Raw genomic sequence first — 21,105 nt, 5'->3', positions numbered from 1 at the left:
AGATCTATGTACAATGATATTTCAGACAATAGTGTGCTTCCAGCCTTGTGTCAACACTTTAAGGTTGTGTATTGTGAGTCTCAAGTATGAATAATATGGATCTGTATTGAAGTACTGTCTATAAATGTATGGGGACACTGGGAAGAGTAGCCACTGTTACACTTCCAGGAAAATTTGACTAAACCCGAAAAGAAGGTCAGTAGATGACTGGGATTTTTCACATTTTGTTTATTTAGTGAATCTTCAGTTGCACTTTCTGTGGGTTTGTTTCCCAGTATGAAGGTCAAGGCCTTCTCCACACTAAAAGGACCAAAATCTATGTGGTTAAAACCTGCAAATCCACAAAACAAACGAATAAATACCCAACTCCCACAATTTGCAGCCTGGTCCCAATACCTTGCAGAAAGTCATCCCAGGTGTAATGAGAGGTTCAAAAATCACATACAGGTGTAATGTTCAGGTGTCCATTTACTTATTGAACAGAAGTCATAAATGTGACCTGGTGTTTATTCCTCAGTTTATGAAAAAAAAAAGAGAATTTAGGTTTTGTGAATAAACAGCCCAGGAAAGCTGCGGTATCACCTTCAGTAACAATCTGTTTGCACTCAGTGGATATCCTCTGCAGTGAAACGCTGTAACTGCATTTTTCATGGCCTGTACTTTGTCAGTCTTACAAACTCAGTTGACTCCAGCAGGAATAATTCTAAATCTACTGTGTGAGCCTGTTGTGCGTCGACAGATTTAATGCTGTATATTTGCAGAGTGATTGTGTGTAAATCACTTAAGGGACTTGGTTGACATTTAGAATTTTAGTCTGTTATTTTGATTTGTGTGTCCGCCCTGAAAAAATTGTTTGTTACTCAAGCCAATAGACAAATGTTTGTTATTGAAGCCAATGAACAAGCTTTATATTCATTTGGTTTGAATACAAACAATGCTGACAAGCCACTTAGTGAAGTGTGAGTGTGGCACAGAAGGACTTGAGTCTGCTGAAGGAAGATAACAGACTCAAATTTAAAATGCCCTTAGAAATTTTGCACTCAATGCTCAAACATCTTACTTTGTGAAGGGTCCAATCATGCATGTCGTGTGTATAAAACATGCACCCTGTGGGTTTATTTGTATTTGTTACATACATGCTGCATGTTTCTTTATTTATCCATCATCTGTTTACTGGGCACAGGACTTCTAAGGAGGCTTGTTTGCACACTGATCCTACAGTCAGTATTCTTGGGATTTAAAAACACATTAAAACGCTTTGACTTTTTAAAAAAAAAAATTTTTAAGCTTCCGTTTCAAGTTGAGATTTCCAGATATTGCTTCATGCTTACAGCCTGTGTCGGGTACATTTGAGCAAGATATCAACAGCTCTGTAAAGTACAAGATGGCATTTGAATGGGACCCCTGTGGCTCCTGTGTGACAGCAGACAGATTTTTTTTTTTTTTTTTTAACAAATCTATTCCCACAGGTCTGAATTCTGCAGAACACCCGCTGCAGGTGTCCTCACTTGAAATGCAGATGGGTGTGGTTTGTTGCAACAGATTTAAAAACTTTAAAAACTATATATGTAAAACTTATGCGCACTAATGTGTATTTATTGCCACAGCAAAAACAATAAACTACCACCTAAGACAGGCTGACTGCATAAGACTTAGCTCCCACCAAGTTGAGCCAGTTATAACAGCCTAATGTGCTGCGATTAAAAGTGCATGTAAACTGTGGCAAACAATCCAACAAATTAAATCCTTCATAGATAAATAATTGAAATATGCAGCTTTTGTCCCTCCAAGTGGTGTCATATGACTGCAAACTTGACCAAGCTTACTGAAAGAATTAGACCAAATCTTTAAGGATCAATATGTCTTGTAACACAGTCCATTTTTATTTAAGTAAAACAAACAAAAAAGGTTGGGAACCGCTGCAACAGATAGCACAGTAAGAGCCAGAGGAGTGTCACATATTTGCAGGCAAGTTTAGCATTTTACGAATTACTTGCAAATAATATATGATCAAAGACAACCAGATCTTTTAGGAAAAAGTTTTTACAAATTACTCACACACACACAAATCTACTGTAATTACATTTATCTAAAAATGGCGATACACAAATTACCAGATTGTATGTTTCAGTTCACCTGATCAATCAAATTGATGTTATTGTTTCTCATAAACCCCAAAAGATTCAGGTACCATTTGCTGAACTCAAATCTGAAGCAAAACCGCCTTTAAACATTGTTGTTTACTGTAACTACGGAAATTGGTGTTATGCAAACAGTTATAGTCAATACTGCACTGTTTTCTCAGGGCCCCTGGTATCAGTGTGTTGTGATCCTTGCCTGTAATTAGAAAGTTAAAGCGGTCTGTCCCACTGAAGCTGCAGAAACATGTCTATGGAAACTGTAAGTTTCTCAGTTCATTCATACAACTGGTCTGAAAAAAATCTAGAAATACGATGAGTGATTGAGAAAACTAAATGCTAAAGTAATGTATTGTGTATACGGTACATGCAGGTTATTTTTCTCAATATGCTGCACCAAGGCTCCACCGGTGTTGCTTTGAATGAAATGCTAATTTCGGCATGCTAACATGCTGATATTTAGCCGGTATAATGTTCACCATGTTCACATTGTGACCTGAAGTTTGACATGATCACATCCAAACCCAATCTGAGATTAGTGTTCTCCTTTCTCTTATAGCTGCACAGCAAACTAAGGCTTAATAACATTTCATTAAAATACAGTAATTATATTTAAATGAAGACTGCATAGTTGCTGTGATGCAAGCAAATATCACCATGTAGTCAGGTGTTTTTTAGATGGTGTCCTATGATATTTTTGTATTTTGTGCTGTAGTATTGTTTATTTATGTGCAGAGAAGTCTCAGTGTGGATCTGAGATAGCTGTAGACTCCTTTGGACTGTCTCTATTCATCTTCATCCAAATACTTTTTAAGTTTCGGTGCAGTTTTTGAAACCAACAGTGGCACCTGAGAGTTCTAGTTCACCTGTCTGTGTCATGTGTCTTGCTCTTATTTTGGAGGGGAGAAGGGCCTTTTCCATGCCTTTGCTCAGGGACGCCCTGTCTCATAATCCATCTGAGTGCACCAGTCCTGGAATCAGAGACATTCCTGTCCACGTTGGATAATGTAAAGTGAGAAAAAAAAAAAACTAAAACAAAAACCGTAGCTACAACAAAACAGAGCAGACCTTACATGTAGATGTCACTAAATCCTCGAGGGCGTCTTGCAGAGCTGGCGAGTGTGTTTTGGCAGCCGGAGTGATGAGCGAGGAAAAGCAGGAGGACCCCCTGCCGGGCCCCTTCATGCATTATCAGCGCGGAGCTCCCCAGCAGACATCAACCACCACATACCAGGGTGTCGAGCTTTTATACCGCCGGGGGCAGGTTCGGTTTTTTAATATAGGGCAACTCTCAACTCTCCCTATTTCTCCACACGGCTGCAAACTCCCATAACACATCCACAAACTGAAATGAACACACACCCACATAAGAAGAATAAAATAAAGATTTTAACCGTTTAATTAAAATTGATTGTCAGGAGAATAATACACAAAATTGTGCTTGGTGCGCTTAACTGAAATGATGCTAATGAATTATATATATACATATATATATGTAAACACACACTTGTATATCACATATTTGTACAAATAACACATACAATATTGCAATTTGATTCCACATGTCAAGCATCTGTAACTTTGGAAAAGGCAGGGCTTTTCAAATCTGATCCTGCCTTGATTTCAAGATATTTACGATGAAGTCACCAATACAGTCAGCCACTTCACAATCACACAGTGTTTCATGTTTGTTACAACTATGTGCTGCAGCATTATTGCCTTCAAACAGTTGCATTTTTGAATCAGGGATGGATCACAGCGTGTATTTGTACATGTTAATTACAGTGAATCCAGGGACTGATGCCGTGGCCAGCTCAGTGACAGTAATTTCCATGTAATGCTTTGATCAGAGACTGTTAGAATATTTAACCTGAAATATGCAGTGTTAATTTTGACACCAAGCACCTTGGGAAAGATTTGAGATTTTTTTTATTTATTTTTTTTAAAACACACAGCACAGTAGAATACTGCCACCTTGTGGAGGAACGCGGCCTAATTTCTTCGATCTCTGTGATAGATTGCAGCTTCTCCCACTGATAAAACAATCTCCCTGATGCCACTATAACAGCTACATGAGTGACAGTGACAGTGGCTCATTTCTTAATCTCAATTTATTCACCGGTAGTCGTGAAAAAAACAGGAAATGCATGGATTTTTCTCTAGTCTATGGCGTGAGACTGCTGGAAAACGAAAGCGGATATTTGTGTAGTATTGTCTTCAACGGGAATTCAAAGCAGTCCGAGTGAACGATGCTTTTATCACATCAACCTCAAGGCACATTAAATTCACTGTAAAATGTGTTACCACTGAAAGCTGCGGCTCACTTTTGCTCTGTAACACACAAACACCCACACGCCAAAGAATCTCATTTGTCCATATGGGTGCACAGTGTTGTGCATTGGTAGCATGTTAATGACTGATGCTGATTTTTTTTTTAAATAAACTTCTGTTTCTGATTAATTTTCCTACAAGCTGACGATCTCATCTGTCGTAAGAGTCTGTTAAAGTTTACTGAACCCAGCCAGTTTAGCAGGTCATACTCCAGCTGCTGAACCAGATCAATAGGCAGATAATAATGATGGTAGCAAACTAAGTGATTGTACAGGATAATGGACAGAGACCTGCAAGAAAGCAATGATAATTCTCTTTATGAAAAACTGCACTAAAATCAATAGTGTTTTAAAATAAAATGTAAAACCTCCCTGCAAAAGATCACCTTTAAAAATCTGCCAAAAATAATACAATCAGCTTTACAATCAGTCATTCACTCAGTGGCAGTATACGATCATCATCCTTACATTCAGAGCTCCAGCTAATCCCTTCTGCTCGCTCGACCTTGGTGTCCCGTCCTGCTGCGACGTGAACATCGCCTCGCTCATGAGGGCATCAGCGCTGCAGAGTCCTGGCTGGGTTTTCCAGGCGGCACCTCATACTTGAAGACCACGCTGAACAGCTTCCCTCCCAGCCGGTCGGCCAGCCACGAGTTCTTGATGACAGCCATCTTGAGGCTCTCGCAGCTGAGCATGGCGTAGTAGTTGGTGTGAATGGCTCGGCCCATTCCCTCGATGATCACCAGGTCGGTTTGTCGCTCTCGCACCACCATCGCCAGCACTTTGTCTAGACGGCTGCGGGATGGCGCAGGCAAAAAGAAAAAAAAAGAAAAATTGCATGTTAACATCTGATGAACCCTTCAGCAGGTCCTCAGATCTGGCTTTAAATTATCATTGAAATTCTCTACAATAAAATACAGAGACAACGCTGTGTTATTACATTCATTTGTATCCCAATTCACTTCCTTCATACTTCACTTGACATTTGTGTTGCATCTCAGTTGTGAGACAAGTTTATATATCAAGTATATATTAATTTAATTTATTGTGATTTCAGGCCACTGTTTTCAAGAGGAAAATGGAGGCTGCTTCTGACACCCGCTTATGAAAAACATAGATAATGAAAGAAAAAGGCTGAAACTTCTCCTGTCCAAGTCAGTTAATTACAGTAGGGCAATATCAAAGTAATTTAGTGATGATCTTGCACAAGTTTGGTAGGCTTGTACGAGAATGATAAACAAATGAATGGTCAAGATCAATGCAGAGATATCCCAGCTTTTAGTCCCTAGTATAAGGAAATTTCCAAAATGCATTTCAGTAGCATATTGTTTTAAACAACAGTTCCCCTGCCTGGTGAGAGCTCATGTCTTTCAAACTCCATGGCCCAGTTTTCAATGCATGCTTTCAACTAAAAATCGCTGTAGTCTCGAAGCCCAGCAGATAGTATACAACTGTTAACACAGGCTGAACAGTACTCCCTATAAAAATGTCAAATAACCAACCTCAGATCAAGGCAGGGAGAACTGGATCCACTCTGGACCAACGTCAACCTGTCCTCCCTCAGACCGGCCCTGCGCAACAACAGATCACAGATCACTGAAGACATTTTCATTTTTTTTTTTTAGGCGTGATTCACAAGATTAGACATGAAAAACAACTTTTTAGAGGTTAAAAGTAGGCTGGCTCTTTATTGCCATCTGTGTGCAATAAAGGTTTATTTGTGTTCTTTACTTAGTATTACTTTAAACTTTCAACAGTTTTTTCTCATCAGTTTTTCCAGTCCGCATTTAAAAACCTTCATCAATACTCACTGAATCACTTGATCCATTGCAGCGATTCTTTCAGTCAATATCTGCAGTTCGCCATTCGTTACATCGTTCAAAGCCGGACCAGAGTTGCTGGCCAACACAACCTAAAGGTAGATGGACCGTAGAGTTGAAGTAACGTTTTTTACCATATATAATATATTTTAAATGATGTTCTAGTGGATCCTTACCTCTGTTCCTCGAGAGAGAAGCTCTCTGACAAAAGGCATCACCCCTAGAATGATGTCTACTCCACTATTATCTACGAAAAACAAGGCACACTTATGAGGAGGACCCTGCAAGAGAAAACCAGGATGGATTGTTTTCAAGCACTAATCGTCAAGAGCAGACAAGACAGAAACACTAATGTAAGCAAGTGAAATGTTACTAATGAGCTGTAAAAAGCCGTTATCTGTGTTTCCTCTTTGTGCTTAATGAAAAGATATTTGTGCTTGGTACTGACAGTGTCTGAGATATGTGTTTGTTTTATTCCAGGGTAACGTATTAAATACAGAGTGTCTATATTACTCATGGTACCGTCAACCTCCCACCTATGACGCTACATAGAGTGGTCTGAGTCTGACCTTTAGTCTCTCCAGCCACTGGTTGTAGGAATCCACCAGCCATGGCCGCTCTGACAGAGGAAAAGAAACACAAAATCAGTTCGAGCACCAACAATTTTCACTGTAGTTATTAATGAAAAGAAAAGAAAAAGTGTGAAAGCACAGACGCAGGTCTGACGTCTGTCGGTGTGTCAGCAGAGGTCAGAAGGTATTGGTGAAGAAATAGGCTTGTGGTGTGTCTACACAGGAAGCATCTTGGGCTTATTTTTCAATCTTTTATCTGTCTCACATCTGACAGAGCAGATACACAGACCTTACAACGCCTCATGTTTTACCTACATACACGACCTGAAGCATAGTTTCCTTTTCTTTCATGTAACTAAAGTGACTGTGTGTCGCCAAATCACAGGTGACCTAGGCGCTGTAATGTGCCTGAACACCTCTTGTGTAGATACGGACGGAGCACTGAGGCGACTGTACTACTAAAATGCCGCTCACACCACACCTCCTGTGTAGACACGGTGTTCAAGAGAGACACTCTGATACCTTCCAACTGTCGTTTAGCCTCCTCAAAGCCAAACTCGGGATCAGATTCCAGGACACTGCATGATAGACAAGACAAAGTACGCAAAAGTATGATCAATACAAACACAAGGTAGCTAGTACAAAGCAAAGACACTATAGAGTCTCCGAAATTGCAGGTTGAGACTTAAATGTTCTGGTCTGCAAGTATAAAAAGGTGCTGTCTGCCCTCAAAGCAGCTGTAATCATATGTTCCAACTGCTAACAATATGATCAACAAGATTCATTCTTTTCCTAAACTGCTTGTGCAGTTATGTCCAAGAAAAGCTGGCCTTAGCTGACCATTTGGCTGCCATTGGCTGTCAAAGTGCAACAGAAATATAACAAATCTTTAAAGAGTCACTGGGTGCACTCACATTGATTGTTTGAATCCATGATAAGCAGCACTTGCACTGATAGATTTTCTATTCTGTTCATATTCAGTCCCTGCAGGCTAGCAAACTCAGGGTAGCTTAACTTATCAAAACAACTTAACACTGCCAAACACACAACCAAAGCAGCGAAAAACTCCCCGTTTTAAGCTCCAGCAACACAAAAATACAAGATATGTACCCAGAACCTCTCCCAATACCCACAATCAACCAGGCTGCTCACTGCAGACACAAAAGGGGCTAAATCCACTCACTCTGACACGGCCTTGGCTCCCCAGTCGAAGACATTCCCAGCCAGGACGCCCCTGACCAGGGCAAACTGTCTCTGCTCCCAGCTCAACTCCTCCATGGACTTCACTGCCTTCTGGTAGTACTTGAGAGCCATGTCATTCTCCCTCTGTTTGATCTGAAACACAGCAGAGACATGATAAGGTTTACGCTTAATATTAAAAATAAAACACTGGCCAACTAGTTGCAATCAGAATTTTTTTTTTTTTTTTTTTTAAAAGTGATTATGTTAAAACAACTTAAAAACATGTTAAAGACTCATCTATTTCCTAAAAGTATGAGGTGGAAACAAATCGTGTAACACTATGAGACTGTATGAAAACATGAAATGGTAAAAGAAAAAATTCACTAAAACGCATCAGTGAGGGACAAACCACCTGTGTAACACATCACAAGAACACAACAAGAAAACAAAATAGGTTGATAGATTTCACTCAGACCTTAGAGTAGGGATCAGGAAAGTTGAACTCGTTTAAACAGTGTTCCCTCGTGTCTAAAAGACTTCTGACAGTGAGGGATCCATAAGCACTAGGTGAGAAGAGAAGCACTCTACATTAACCAGAGAGAAACACATACACACAACGGGGCTTGGGCAGTAGATGCATAGAACTTGTCACTGGTTGTTGTCATCACGTTTTTATATATATTTTGACAGTAGTTTTATTGTGGTTTGACATAGTGTTATAAAAACAATGTCAAGTGATCTCTGTACTGAAACATGGTACTAGTTTCTGGTAATCTGGCATATTCTATTGTGCCATATTCTATATTCTTATATTCTATCTAGGGCATATTCTACATTCTAGTGTCTATTTCAACGATAACTTACATGTCCAGCACTCTGATATCTGCGCACTGTGTTCTGCTAAGTCATTGGCACAATTAATACAACTGATACACACTTACGCACTGCACCCCATCCCTAAAAACTGAAACAGTAAACAGAATTAACATCAAAATTTCCCCTTTTCATTGACAAAGCATGTGGGCAGTTACAGCGAGTGTGAAGACATGAAACTAATGCAGACAATGAAGAAAGGAGTTTGAGTTTTAGTCTGCTAAAAGCAATGTCCGGGTCTAACAGAAAGGCCGCGTAAGAAGAAGTGGAGACAGTTCTTACAATGGCTGGTGGCGGAGGGTCTGAAGCTTGTGTCTGTATTTCTGACGGAACTTCTCGGCTCGCTCGTTTGCCTCCGGTATGTCAGGCTGGCTCGCTACGGCTCTCTTAACCACCTGCTCCGAAAAAAAAAAAAAAAAGACACAAGAACAGTAATCGGCCACGTTCACAACCTCAGAGACACACAAGCCGGGAGTGGAGTCTCCAAAGTTCAAACCACTTCATCTCATATGAAAAGCTGAACCGTAAACACCAAACGTTTGGTCCAGTTCTGGGCTTATTTGGTTTTTATATGGGCAAGTGATGATGTGACATATCATACTGGGATTTCTTTTCCAGTTTCTAGCCTGATGTTGTTCAACTTTCTTAAAATGAGAAACACAATCCACAGGAGGAGGCAGAGATAACAATTTTGCCACCAATGAGAACTGCATCACAGATTCAGTTCAAAACTTGCTCAATCACTCATTATCATTAAATTTCCTTCGAAGATAAACTTTACCTACATTTTCTGTATGGCACCTCTCAATATCAGACCTTGCTTTTATATTCTGAAACAAAACCGGCCGTCCTACCCCATCAAGGGCCTCCTCGAAGCAGTAGAGCCAGTACTCGCGAGCCAGAGCGTCCTCTGTGAGGTCCACGGTGTCAGGGATGTAAGAGGAAGGGTCCTGCAGCAGAGGCAGATTCACCAGCTGCCTCTCCAGACGGTCCATCTCCAACATGTCAAACTAGACACAACAAAGAGACAGACAAGATATGTGCTGTATGTCTCGTCCAAAAACAGATCAATGCCTCTTCCAGCTTCTCTCTTCTTCTGTGCTTTTTCCTTATTGAGACAGTCGAAGATGCAGTAAAGAAGAAACAAGAGGGAAGAATCCCAGCAGGATTTAATCCTAAAAGCAAGTGGATGTATTAACTAGGGGCACAACGAACCGTCTAAACGTTAGAGAAGACCAGTCAGTTGTTTCTAAAGGAAATACTGAATCTATAGAAGGTTTCTGAAATGGTACTTCACTGAAGATGAGCTAATATTTCATTTGTAATCCGGCATCACACTTTGCCAGTTTGCACTAATAAAAAACTAGCTGATGAAAGCTGGAGTAAAATGCAGGAATTTAAGGGGTGAGTTGGTGGTTAACAGCTCCTGATGCTCCAAGTATCACAACAAGAACTCAAGAAGCAAAGTGCACACTGTTATTGTCTCTCTGGGTATCAAACATGGTCCTTTTCCATCTTCATATAAATGATCTAATAAGCGAAAAAACAGCAAAGCTAAAACCAGAAAAACCCACTCTCAGGTCTATCTTGTTCTTGCGCAAGTGAACACACCAGAGTGTCTGCAGCTAGAGAAGGCACCATAAGCAGGAGCACTATGTCATCAAACCAGTGCACACAAGTGAAGCAGGCGGAGGTACTTACGGGAAACTGAAGGAGAGGGTTTGGTAAACAGAAGAATGTGTGGAGAGGAAATGAAAAGAAAGATTATCAGATTGCAAAGACTGATATGATGAATGTCTTTATATGATGCTTGTGGGTTCGGTGAGGACACGGGTGGTGGTATTTCCATAGAGGAGATCAAAAATAAAAAATGTGAGATGAAGCTCAAATGTAAAAATGTCAGAAATTTGACAGAATGAAGTTGAAGGAATAAAAAAACCAATGAACCATCAATGGCGTGGAAAATAGGTCATGAGGTTTTAAAGTGGCACAATGTGGTGCATGGCTCAGCTTCAGGTCCTCATATCTGATCTCTCTTCGCTTCCTGTGTAGACTCACCGTTCCACTACGAGCACGTTGCATGGGATTCATATCTGGAGAAACGCTCATCAGACCGGAGCTTCCAGCATAATTCTCACCCCAACTGTACTGGTTTGGATCTAGAGGAGTGAAACACAACAATATGATATATGTATGGTATAACGTGCATTATCATACATTTTGATTTTGATTTTAGGTTAGTGTTCAAAAACATTTGGTGCTTCATCAGCTAGCAGCTTTTGACAATTGTAATACAACAATTACTAATAACATCTTTTCATTATTTCACTCCAGTTATTTTCAAACTAATTTCAGTCTGTTATTGGCCTTTGTCCTCTAGCACTATCACTTACATCAGTTCTTATATATTCTGCCATGGCAGTTACTTGTGTTTATGTCAAGGACAGACTGACAAACAGCTGAAGTCTAGGGATTTTGTTCTTACCTGATATCAATGAAAACTTCATGCAATAATCTACTTCCAGTAATACCACAAGTTTCCACTTAGCCCCCATGTGTAAAGGTGGACTTTTTTTTTTCCTTACTATCTTCCTCTGCTCCTTTAAGAAATGCTCCAATGGCTCCGAGATAGCCCTCATGTCTCAGGAACAAGGCCTGAACTTCGCCCTACAACCACAAAACAAAAGGAGGTCATAACATAAAAATCGGGGTTGTAGGTGGAAGTTCAGCTAATAACAAACCAAGCTCAGGACTAAACTGAGATACAACAGCGAGGAAGAGAAAACAAAACATAAAACATAGTGAGGAACTTTTGCAGATCACCAAGATGCATTGTGTGTACAATGTGATTCAATGTGACAGTCATGTTTGGGGGATTTTTAGTTTGTTTTTGTGTCAGTAGGGGAAGAGGCCTTGCCTTTGTGAAGAAGTTGATGCTGTAGGTGATTGTGTGCATGGTGACAGGGTGCCCTCGAATGAAGAAGCCTCCAAAGTACACTCTGGACAGGTTGTGGAGCTTGGCATACAGACAGGCCAGCTGCCCGATGTCGTTGCTGATCATATGGAGTAAGCTCTTGGCCATGTCTTCTTTAGAAAACTCTGCAGTTCAGAACAGTTATATGAAAATACAGGGAAAATATCCACATTACAAAACTGAAATGCTGCTTAAGGGCATTTAAAAGACTGAGCTCTGAATATGTAAACACTGCCACTTATATATTAACAAGTGTCAGTCAACAATTCAGGTTCCATATTTCCAACCTGAAACTATATCAAGTACTCAAGAATGGCACCTATCAGTAGTGGATGGATAGTCCTTCAATAAGCCTGCATATCTGTGAATTTCTCTGGAATCGTGCCATCTGTTCATTTCTTAAAAGTTACAAACGCAGCACATGGAGCACGCAAAGCTGCATTAGAACTGGGTGAAAGGTCATCAGTTCATTTCAACATAAGTTTTGCACTAAAATTGAAAAACATGAAGCAATATTAAAGTGTGACTTGCCAAAAAGTAGTGGACACAGTATGACTGTTGGCAATATTCTGAGCACATGGATGGACGGCAGAGAAGTGGATTATGCTGCAGAAATGGTTTGAGTTCCAGTGGAAATTTTGATAAACTCTTAACTGTAAAACTGGGTCAGTATTGGAATATATTTTACCCACCATGAACCCAAGCTGACTACAGCCACTGCCCTCCGAAGCAAGCAAATGAGCCACCTTTCAAGTCCCAATAAAATGAGTGTTTGATTTTCAAAAGATGGGAATGATACTGCTTTAATGTGTTTTTAGTTATATCGACTGAATGAAACGCAAACGCAAGATTCTAAATAATTCAGAATTATTACAGTGACCTGAACATATGCATACAATACATAACGCTATAGCGAAGCCACATTAAGTCAGTGTGCCCATGTGTCACCTTTGTCTGCAGTAGCAGACTTTCCAAAACTGCTGGCGATTAGATCTCCAGTCAAGCCCAGAGACCCGTAAGATCCTCCGTAGATATCTTTGACAAGCATATCCACACTTGCATGCTGCCCTTTCGAGGCCAACTGTAGCAACTCGTCAAATCTCTACAGGTGAGAAAAGGTTAACGTTCAGGATGCCTCAGGGATGGTTGACTTCAAAGTAACAAATATTACAGTCTGACAGTAAACAAAGACCAAGCTATTTCAGATACCTTTGTTTTGGTGAGCAAGGCTCCAAGGCCCCAGAACGTCCCCCCACCTATTGAACTTCCTCCTATTCGCTCAAATTTGTCCTCTGATTCAACCTGTTGAAGAGGAAGTGAATGGGATATCGCTTTATGTGCAATCAAATCGAGTAAGAGCGGAAGGCCCTTTTTTACACAAATCTTAGTCATCTGAAAAAAAAGCCCTAACCCTTACTTTTTACATACTCTATACTACAGATAGAGACCCAAAGTTGTGTGCCTTCACCCACTAAGCTAGAGCAAACTCTGTCGCCCCTGAGCCAAACTGACACAAGTCTTTTTTGTGCCAGTGACAATACAAACATTAGAGGATATATTCACAGAGCTGCAACGGAGATACAGATATTTGTGACACAGATGCAAAGGATTTGACAGATTTCACATCTGCTGCAGACTTCAGTATGTAAACAGTGAAGTGTGCTGCACAGACTTTGTCACGATGGCACCGTTACAGATTGACAGTCTTTCTTCTGCAACTTGGTCTGTATTCAACACATTTTCTTTCACATCCTGGCCAATATTTATGCTGAATAAATACATCTGCGACAAGCAGCCAACGTCACTCTGAATTATGAAACTGCTGTTGTAATTTCCTCATTGATAAAAGGACAAAAGAAGGCTTCGGCTCACAGCTGGTCATCCAAAATCTTTCAGTTGAAACAACCTCTAGTTCCAAGTTTGGTCATTACCTTGACTATGGACACTCCAGAGCCGATGTTTACAAGCAGGTAAGGGAAGATATCTGGATTAGTCGTCTGAAAGCGGAACTCTGAGTCAGCGTGCTTGGCGTACACGAAAGCCTCATGGGGAATGTTCCTCAGCACAAAGTTACAGCCTTTAATAAGGCAGGTCATCTCATCCTCTTTGTCCACTCTGCAACACAAAATGAGTCCATTAGCTTGAATCATTTCATCAGCCAAATGTGTAACGAAGCCAGAGCAAGGAAGTAGCCATTTTTTCCACTGGCTGCCAATTCATTAAGTATAATGTTCAATCTCCTTTTTACAATATTACTCGTCATTTACATTTTACCAGGCAGCAGCTGTCTGCAGTCATGTGTGTTGGGAGTCACACAGGCAGATTTTAATGTCAAACAAGCTCACAGTACAGCTCCTTCTCTGAGCTGAATCACCAGAATCACATTTAAGTGGAAAACTGAATTAACTGCATATTTTGCTCTCAATGCTAATGCCATGTGGATTCAGACAAAAAGCAAGTCAAACATCATGTGAATGCTTTTGTTTTCACATGTTTGGTTAGCCAACAAAGGGGTAGCTAAAGCTGTCAAGCCAGTAAACAGCAGATTTTTTTTTCCAGAATAGTCTTCATAAGGTCTCCTAAAGCTCTCTCCTAAACAATCCAATGTGTCCTCTGATTTAAGCTGTTTCACAGGAAGAGGGTAGGAAATTACTTTGTGAGTGGATCAGCTACAGTAAGGGCAGAGCACCACTGTTTATTCCAATTTAGTCATCCGGAATATGCCAGAAATTTGCCTCCCTTTCTGTTTTGTTTGTACATGTAGTTGGTGCAATTTAGCATTGTACATTATGAGAAAAAACGCTGAGTAACACAGCATAGATTGTTGTTGTTTGCTATATTTACTGTAAGGTTGGTTTGTATACTCACTTGAGTCCAAGTTTCCTCTCAATGAGTTCCTTGAACTTGTGTGCCCCTCCACCAGTAGCTTTGATAACTTTGGTTTCCGTGTTGACCAGATGGTCTTTGATGAAGTCCAAGCATGTTTCAATGTAAGCATTTTCAAACTTGATAAAGTGCAGACGTGCAGTGACCTCTTCCTGCACTGATATCTCATACAGCTTGTCACTGGCAGCATCCTTGGGTACAGATGAGATGGAAACACAAAGGAGAAAGGGTGAACACTTCACTATGGCTACTGACATAGGTTTGTTGAAGGTTGCATTTTAACAGAAAGATATGTATATATAAGATAATGTAGGCTACTAAGAGATAAATGCTTTTCTCTGTTCAAGGACTAAGATAACACGTTACAGAATGGATGTAAACTAATACTAAAAACTAATGATAATAATAATTACCTTTACGTTGTGCTCGAAAGATCGTACTTTGGCCACTTTATGTTGAACAGTTGAGTAGTAGGCAAGCTTTGTTAGAGACCCACCTGTTAAAGCAAATCAGCACTGATTATGTGCGATAAGAAACACACTGCACAGCAGAAGATAAAAAAAGTGAAAAAACTGGATTAACGCTGAGATCCAGACTTAAACAAACAGTGCTCTTACAAACAGTTCACTGACTATTTAAGTCGGGAGCGACGAAATACTAACACAGGCTAGCTAGCAGCTAACGCCAACGCTGCTGTAGTTGTCAAAGTTGTGCAGGTTGTTTGAACACATCCGCTTTGTGGGATAAAACATAATCCCGAGAGACTTGCTAGACAGAAAAACAGACTTTCTGTCAAACAAATTCAAGTTACAGGCTAACGTTAGCTTTGTCTTGTTTACTTCCACTTAAAGTCATGTGTTGTCACAGTATCAGGCTGCGGCAGAGCTGCTCCATAAACACGGAGATTAGCTGCGTTAGAGCAAAAGTGACTGAAGAAATCCATAAAACTTTAATATTCCCAGGTACCTATGTCTATTGCGAAGCGTTTTGCGTTCTCCAAATTGCGGAATATTTCATCGGGCGGAAGAATAATGCTTTTATCCATCGTATGACTACTTGTGCTGCTGTCAACTCGACCAAATTCCGCCATGGTCGGCAATGATCTGACGCTGCGCACTGCGTGGCGTGCGTGCGTGCCCCCAGCTGTCCAATCAGCATTCACGCACAGTCTGAGGAGTGGGCGTCGTCTCATAAACATGACTGTAAACAGTCCTGCATTAAATCCTGTCTTCATGAAGGTTATGTTTAGTTTTTATTGATACCAATAACTGTATATAAACTATAGACATACATTTATTTACAGTCATTGATTGAAAGTGTATTTAAAAGGGGTATTGATTCAACTCTGTGATCATTTTGGAGGATGCAGTTTATGCTCCTGTATAACTGTATTACATTATACAGAGTGCTGTTTAGCCTAATCTCATTTATTTGAATGGAGTGGCCAAAATAACAGAAACTTGTGTCATCATAATGCAATACACTTCAATAGCATCACAAATCTCAGCCTCCAGAATAATCATACTGTTCAAAGACCAATCGCTGATTTGATTCAGAGTAAAGAATGAAATGGCACAACTTAAGATTCAGTTGATGTTTTTTATTCAAAAAGAATACACTGGTCACATAGTGTATTTGTACCTACACAGAGGCATCAGTGGTTATGATACATCACAGTAAAAACTTAAGGTCCAAAACAGTGTACTCAAATAAGAGTCGAGTGAACAACTTCAGTATCTTTACAAAAGACAGGGAATAATTTGGTCCAAGTCAAACAAAGTGAACCAACTTTTCTACACTGAGAGAAAATAACCTCACAGATTCACTTTTATGCTGCTGACACAGCAGAACATGTTGATAATAAAAGAGATGACTTCAAAACCCAACATGGGTCAATAATCTTTTACATTGTAAAAATATACACACAAGTACATCAGAAAAGATGCACAATGAAAACCACTACCAGAGACTGATCTCAACACAGTAGACCACAGGGATATAATGCTGGTATGATAATACTGGCCAATGAGGTCAATTTTTTAACACATTGATATCAATAGGAGAATGTATGTTATTCATAGAATACAATGTTGTGCTTTTCAATACTTTCAGAAAGAAAAAAACAGCAGTCCAATAGGACTTTGGGATAAATGAAAACAATTTGCACAGACACTTCTATTAAATTTCAAAATTATATGTTTGACAATAACTTTTGACCAATGTGGTCATCTGAGTTTGTCTGGTAGTAAGTCCAGTCTGTAGGTGTCTACCACGGCCTCCAGAGGGCGCTGTTGACTGGACTCTTCTCTTTGGTGATGCAGGTCTGGACTGTGGAGCTCAGGAAGGAGAAGTCAGCATCTCTCAGGCTCTTCTCAGAGGAAGACTGCAGCTTGTTGACCTGGTTCAGGAGTCTTCTCTGGGTCTGTGTCACCTCCTCCTTGGACAGGAAGTGGGCCACCTCTTGGACACATCTGGAGTAGCCCTGATCAACAGCTGCTGAGTCCACAGCTTGATGTTGTTTCTGCCGCCGCTGCTGCTGCAGCTGTGTCAGGAAGCAAACTGTCATCTCCAGGATGTCTGCTTTCTCCAGCTTGGAGTCTGGCTGCTGTTTGAGGAACTCTGGACCCAGGAGAGACTTGAGCTGCTCGATGCTGCTGTTGATTCGCTCTCTGCGTAACTTCTCCACCAGAGGTTTTCTGAGCTGCAGAGAGAAGAACAAAGTCATTAATAAACTTATTCTGGAGGAAAAGTGTGAATATGAACAAAGACAACCTGTCATGGATAAAGATTGAGTCTTCTTGAATCTCCAATTTACCTTGTGGGTCAGAGTCAGGTGCTCCTCAGAGTTGGTCATTGTTGCAGTGATTGTAGGTGTCATGGCTGGATCTCTGTGCTGTAGAGGTCTCTGTAGAGAGGATCTGATCTCTGCTGGCTTCATCCCTCCTATTTATAGTCCCACATCTCCATATGAATGTGTGGGTCTTGGTCTGGCTGGAGTTTCTCACAGTCTCAACCAATCAGAGAGCTCAGTAAGACAATAAGGGATGTAGAGCAGCAACATGCCGAATGCTGTTATTGCCCGGGGGACAATAGTTAGATCTCAGGGGAACAGGTGGAGGACTGGGGGGTGATGGAGAGAGACTCACAGAGCTCTGTGTGAATCTGGGAAAGTGGTGACCCTGTAGAGAGATCAGATCTGCTGCCTGATTCTCAGATCAATGACTTTGACTGAACACATGCTGATCATCCCATCACACACATGGGACAGTGACAACATTCAGAACACCTCCATACATTAGAAGATTTGTTATATTTGTGCTGTTGAAACAACTATGTGCCCTTGATATCTGAAATATATCTGAATTTGAAATGAAGTGTTATACTTTAAAAGCAATCAACATTTCTTTAACATTCACATTTTACCTGTGTTAAAGCCAGCATATATCATTATTATGGTCAGGTGCTGAGGGTCCTTTTAAGGCTACACAATTGTACTGGTGGACACAATTCCTCAAACTAGGTGCATAAAATAAAGTATTAGCTGAGTAAAATGGTGATAAGTGACAAGAGTAGATCTCTCTCATCTGAAAGTTGTCCAGATGAAACAGAGCCTCGTGTCTTGTGACAGGTTTTTCCAGTGAGTTAAGAGTTGGTCGGAGTTTCCCACACTGAATCCTGTGAGCTATGATCAATGCAGCACAATAGGAGTTTGAATGCTTCATTGATGACTATTGCCCTGTGCTGTGAAAGGACAGAATCTGATGGCACGAACCATCTGGAGGGAAAGAAAGGCAGAGGCAGTTTTTTTTTTAAAGGGTATTGGCATATACTAAAAAGACATTATTATTATTCATATTATTTACCACAATATTTAAACTGTTTTATAATGTCCAAAAGTTGGTTCCAGGTAATTGATAAATGGTTCAAGGAATACCAAATTCCCATTTTATTTTGATCTATAAATCCAACAAACTTTTCATCCCTGTCTTTTCTGTTCAATCCAGAGACCACCCTCTGCACCATGAGATATTTTTGCTTGTTGAATAGTCAGTTCATTTGGAAGTTTCTTTAAAAACATGGCATTTATATAAAGGCATGTGTGTGTCAAAACATTAGGAAAAACAAAGTCTTGATAACCTTTGTTTTTAGGGACACATTGCCCTGACAGTTTGGCAACCATCAATGGAGTAAATAAAAAGGCTTAGATTGAAATGATGACCCGTTAAACAGAGGGGAAATTAAGTTGGCAAAAGTTAGTGAGTTGGCACCACAGAGAGCCAGACAGTGAAAGAAATATAGAAAAAAAAGAGAATAAGGAGAGGGAGGAATCTTCTTCTGAAGTGTGCCAACTCCCTTTGGAGAATAGTCAGGTGCTGGTGGGGCTGAGGATGCTAATCACACTGAACTGTGACTCTGCTCTCTCAGCTTTCCCACACTCTGCCCATTGACAGCACTCCCACTCAACAATAGACATGTGCCTTGTTAAATGCTAATTCATCCCCACACAAGCAGCTCCCAGCTCCCCTGAGGGTGAAGTTTGTTGTTTAGACACTCTCAATTAGGAGAAGAGAGCTGGAGAGATAAACACAATTATTTTGACTTGGGTTGTAACTTAACAACCAATCAACTAAATGTATTTGGCAGCAGAGTTTATAATTAGATTCAGCTTAAAACTCCATATTTTTACATCATTTTAAACCTGACACTTTATAAACAGTATATAAACATACATTGAATAGGTTTATAACACACTGTAATGTAATAGCAAGCAGATATAAGGCATTTTAGAGTTCATTTGCTTAGTTAAGTGTTTAATAAGGAACAGTATTTTTCAACAATTCTAACTTTGAAGACATGTTTGAATAGTTTTTTACTATATAGTGATTCATTTTCTGCTTATCCATTTTCACAGAAATATTTTTAGTTTTTGACATATTACAACAAAACAATAAATACTTATGCTACATCTGCCATTTATTAAATGGTTAAATTATCAAATTAAAAGCATTATAAGCTGTATATATATACAGCTTATAATGCTAAAGTTAAATGGGAAATTTAAAGTATTTATGTTTTAAAAATAATTTTAGAATTGTACAATGTATTTTATGTCAGTTGTAAGTATTATAAATTAAACAAAACAATCATGTTTAATCATCCTTTCTTTTTTTTAAATGAAGGCCTAATTGAATTTCTTTTAACAAACTATGAATGTAGACATTTCGATTTTTCCCACGTGTGATTTAATTTTTGAAGTAAAAATGAAATATATAATCTAAATATACGTAATGTCAGCTTTAGGGAGTAAAAATGTAAACATTTAAAATTCAGTAGTAAAGAATTCCTCCTCCCCCTCACAGACGCCTTTGTCTGGTCCGTCTCTATTGTCCCACAGGGGCTCTGTGAGTGAGTTTTCTCTGGTTTCCCACACTCGGTCCATTCACTGCTTCCAAGAACAAAAGAAGTGTGTCTGGTTGCACATCACATTAATTATGGAGTCAGTTTACGAGTTTTGTCTCACTGCCTGTGAATGGAAATTCCTGTCATCTAGACTCGTCATTACCAGGCTTTTGTAAAATGTCTATGAGGAATTCTGTCATGCTAAGGATTAATGAACATTCAAAAGCTCTTGTTACTCCCCTGCTTTAGATTCAGATTGTTCCTCTGCATTCCAGGCGGTTTATTTTGACGGGACAAATAAAAGGGAACCCACTCCCGAAATGATCAGGTCCTGGTCATGGTGCACTAGGACTATGAATTTGAAGTAAAAGCTTATTTGTAATAGCTGTGATCAAACTTTGAAACATGATCAAATCATCTTCATGCTTCGTGGTTGAAAACTATTAAAATGGTTCTGTTTAATCCAGGGTTTGATATTACTCTATCAAAGTTTAACTGCTGATTCAGCAACATTGGCTGACCACCCAGTTGATAAGAAACCAACCAAGTAGGGGAGTACTTTATACTCTGTGTGTTGCACTTAGACTCTTTATGTTGAATTTGATGTGTTTTTCTTATATAAAAATAAAATATACTCATGTTCAGAAAAATGAAAATGTAAATTGTTTAAATTATCTTTATCCCACATGTGTGATGGGATGATCAGCGTGTGCTCAGTCAAAGTCATTGATCCCAGCATCAAGCAGCAGATCTGCTCTCTACAGGGTCACCACTTTCCCAGATTCACACAGATTTCTGAGTCCCCCCCACCCTCTCAGTCCCCCACCTGTTCCCCTGAGATCTAACTATTATCCCTAAGGCAATAACACCCTTCAGCGTCCTACATCCCTTATTGTCTTACTGAGCTCTCTGATTGGTTGAGACTGTGAG

At 39.9% G+C, this 21,105-nt stretch overlaps 2 protein-coding genes across 2 annotated transcripts; both read right to left on the bottom strand.

Moving 5' to 3' along the window:
- Positions 1-3,505: 3,505 nt before the first annotated feature.
- pank4 (pantothenate kinase 4 (inactive)) lies at positions 3,506-15,874 on the bottom strand. The gene is made up of 19 exons (XM_056404014.1): positions 15,742-15,874; positions 15,189-15,271; positions 14,758-14,966; positions 13,821-14,004; positions 13,099-13,191; positions 12,838-12,991; positions 11,833-12,014; positions 11,501-11,582; positions 10,974-11,074; positions 9,770-9,925; positions 9,198-9,310; positions 8,518-8,605; positions 8,044-8,195; positions 7,383-7,438; positions 6,858-6,907; positions 6,465-6,569; positions 6,280-6,380; positions 5,971-6,039; positions 3,506-5,263 (listed from the first exon to the last, which is right to left on the bottom strand). Exons 1-19 carry the CDS (start codon positions 15,863-15,865, stop codon positions 5,014-5,016), a joined length of 2,352 nt encoding a protein of 783 aa, XP_056259989.1. The 5' UTR covers positions 15,866-15,874; the 3' UTR covers positions 3,506-5,013.
- Positions 15,875-16,360: 486 nt separating this feature from the next.
- On the bottom strand, positions 16,361-18,250 carry LOC130184832 (transcription factor HES-5-like). Its single transcript, XM_056400884.1, has 2 exons — positions 17,591-18,250; positions 16,361-17,476 (listed from the first exon to the last, which is right to left on the bottom strand). Exons 1-2 carry the CDS (start codon positions 17,711-17,713, stop codon positions 17,042-17,044), a joined length of 558 nt encoding a protein of 185 aa, XP_056256859.1. The 5' UTR covers positions 17,714-18,250; the 3' UTR covers positions 16,361-17,041.
- Between the last annotated feature and the right edge of the window lie 2,855 nt (positions 18,251-21,105).

The sequence above is a fragment of the Seriola aureovittata genome, chromosome 2 (assembly GCF_021018895.1).
Source record: "Seriola aureovittata isolate HTS-2021-v1 ecotype China chromosome 2, ASM2101889v1, whole genome shotgun sequence".
NCBI lineage: Eukaryota > Metazoa > Chordata > Actinopteri > Carangiformes > Carangidae > Seriola > Seriola aureovittata.
This window is presented reverse-complemented; position numbering and strand designations above follow the sequence as displayed.

Coding starts and splice junctions, on each gene's coding strand:
- LOC130184832 (XM_056400884.1), bottom strand. CDS start 17,713: ATGAAGCCAGCAGAGATCAGATCCTCTCTACAGAGACCTCTACAGCAC. Junction 17,477..17,590: donor ACCTGACTCTGACCCACAAG/GTAAATTGGAGA, acceptor TTCTCTCTGCAG/CTCAGAAAACCTCTGGTGGA.
- pank4 (XM_056404014.1), bottom strand. CDS start 15,865: ATGGCGGAATTTGGTCGAGTTGACAGCAGCACAAGTAGTCATACGATG. Junction 14,967..15,188: donor CTTTCGAGCACAACGTAAAG/GTAATTATTATT, acceptor TCTGTACCCAAG/GATGCTGCCAGTGACAAGCT. Junction 13,192..13,820: donor CTGGAGTGTCCATAGTCAAG/GTAATGACCAAA, acceptor CCTCTTCAACAG/GTTGAATCAGAGGACAAATT.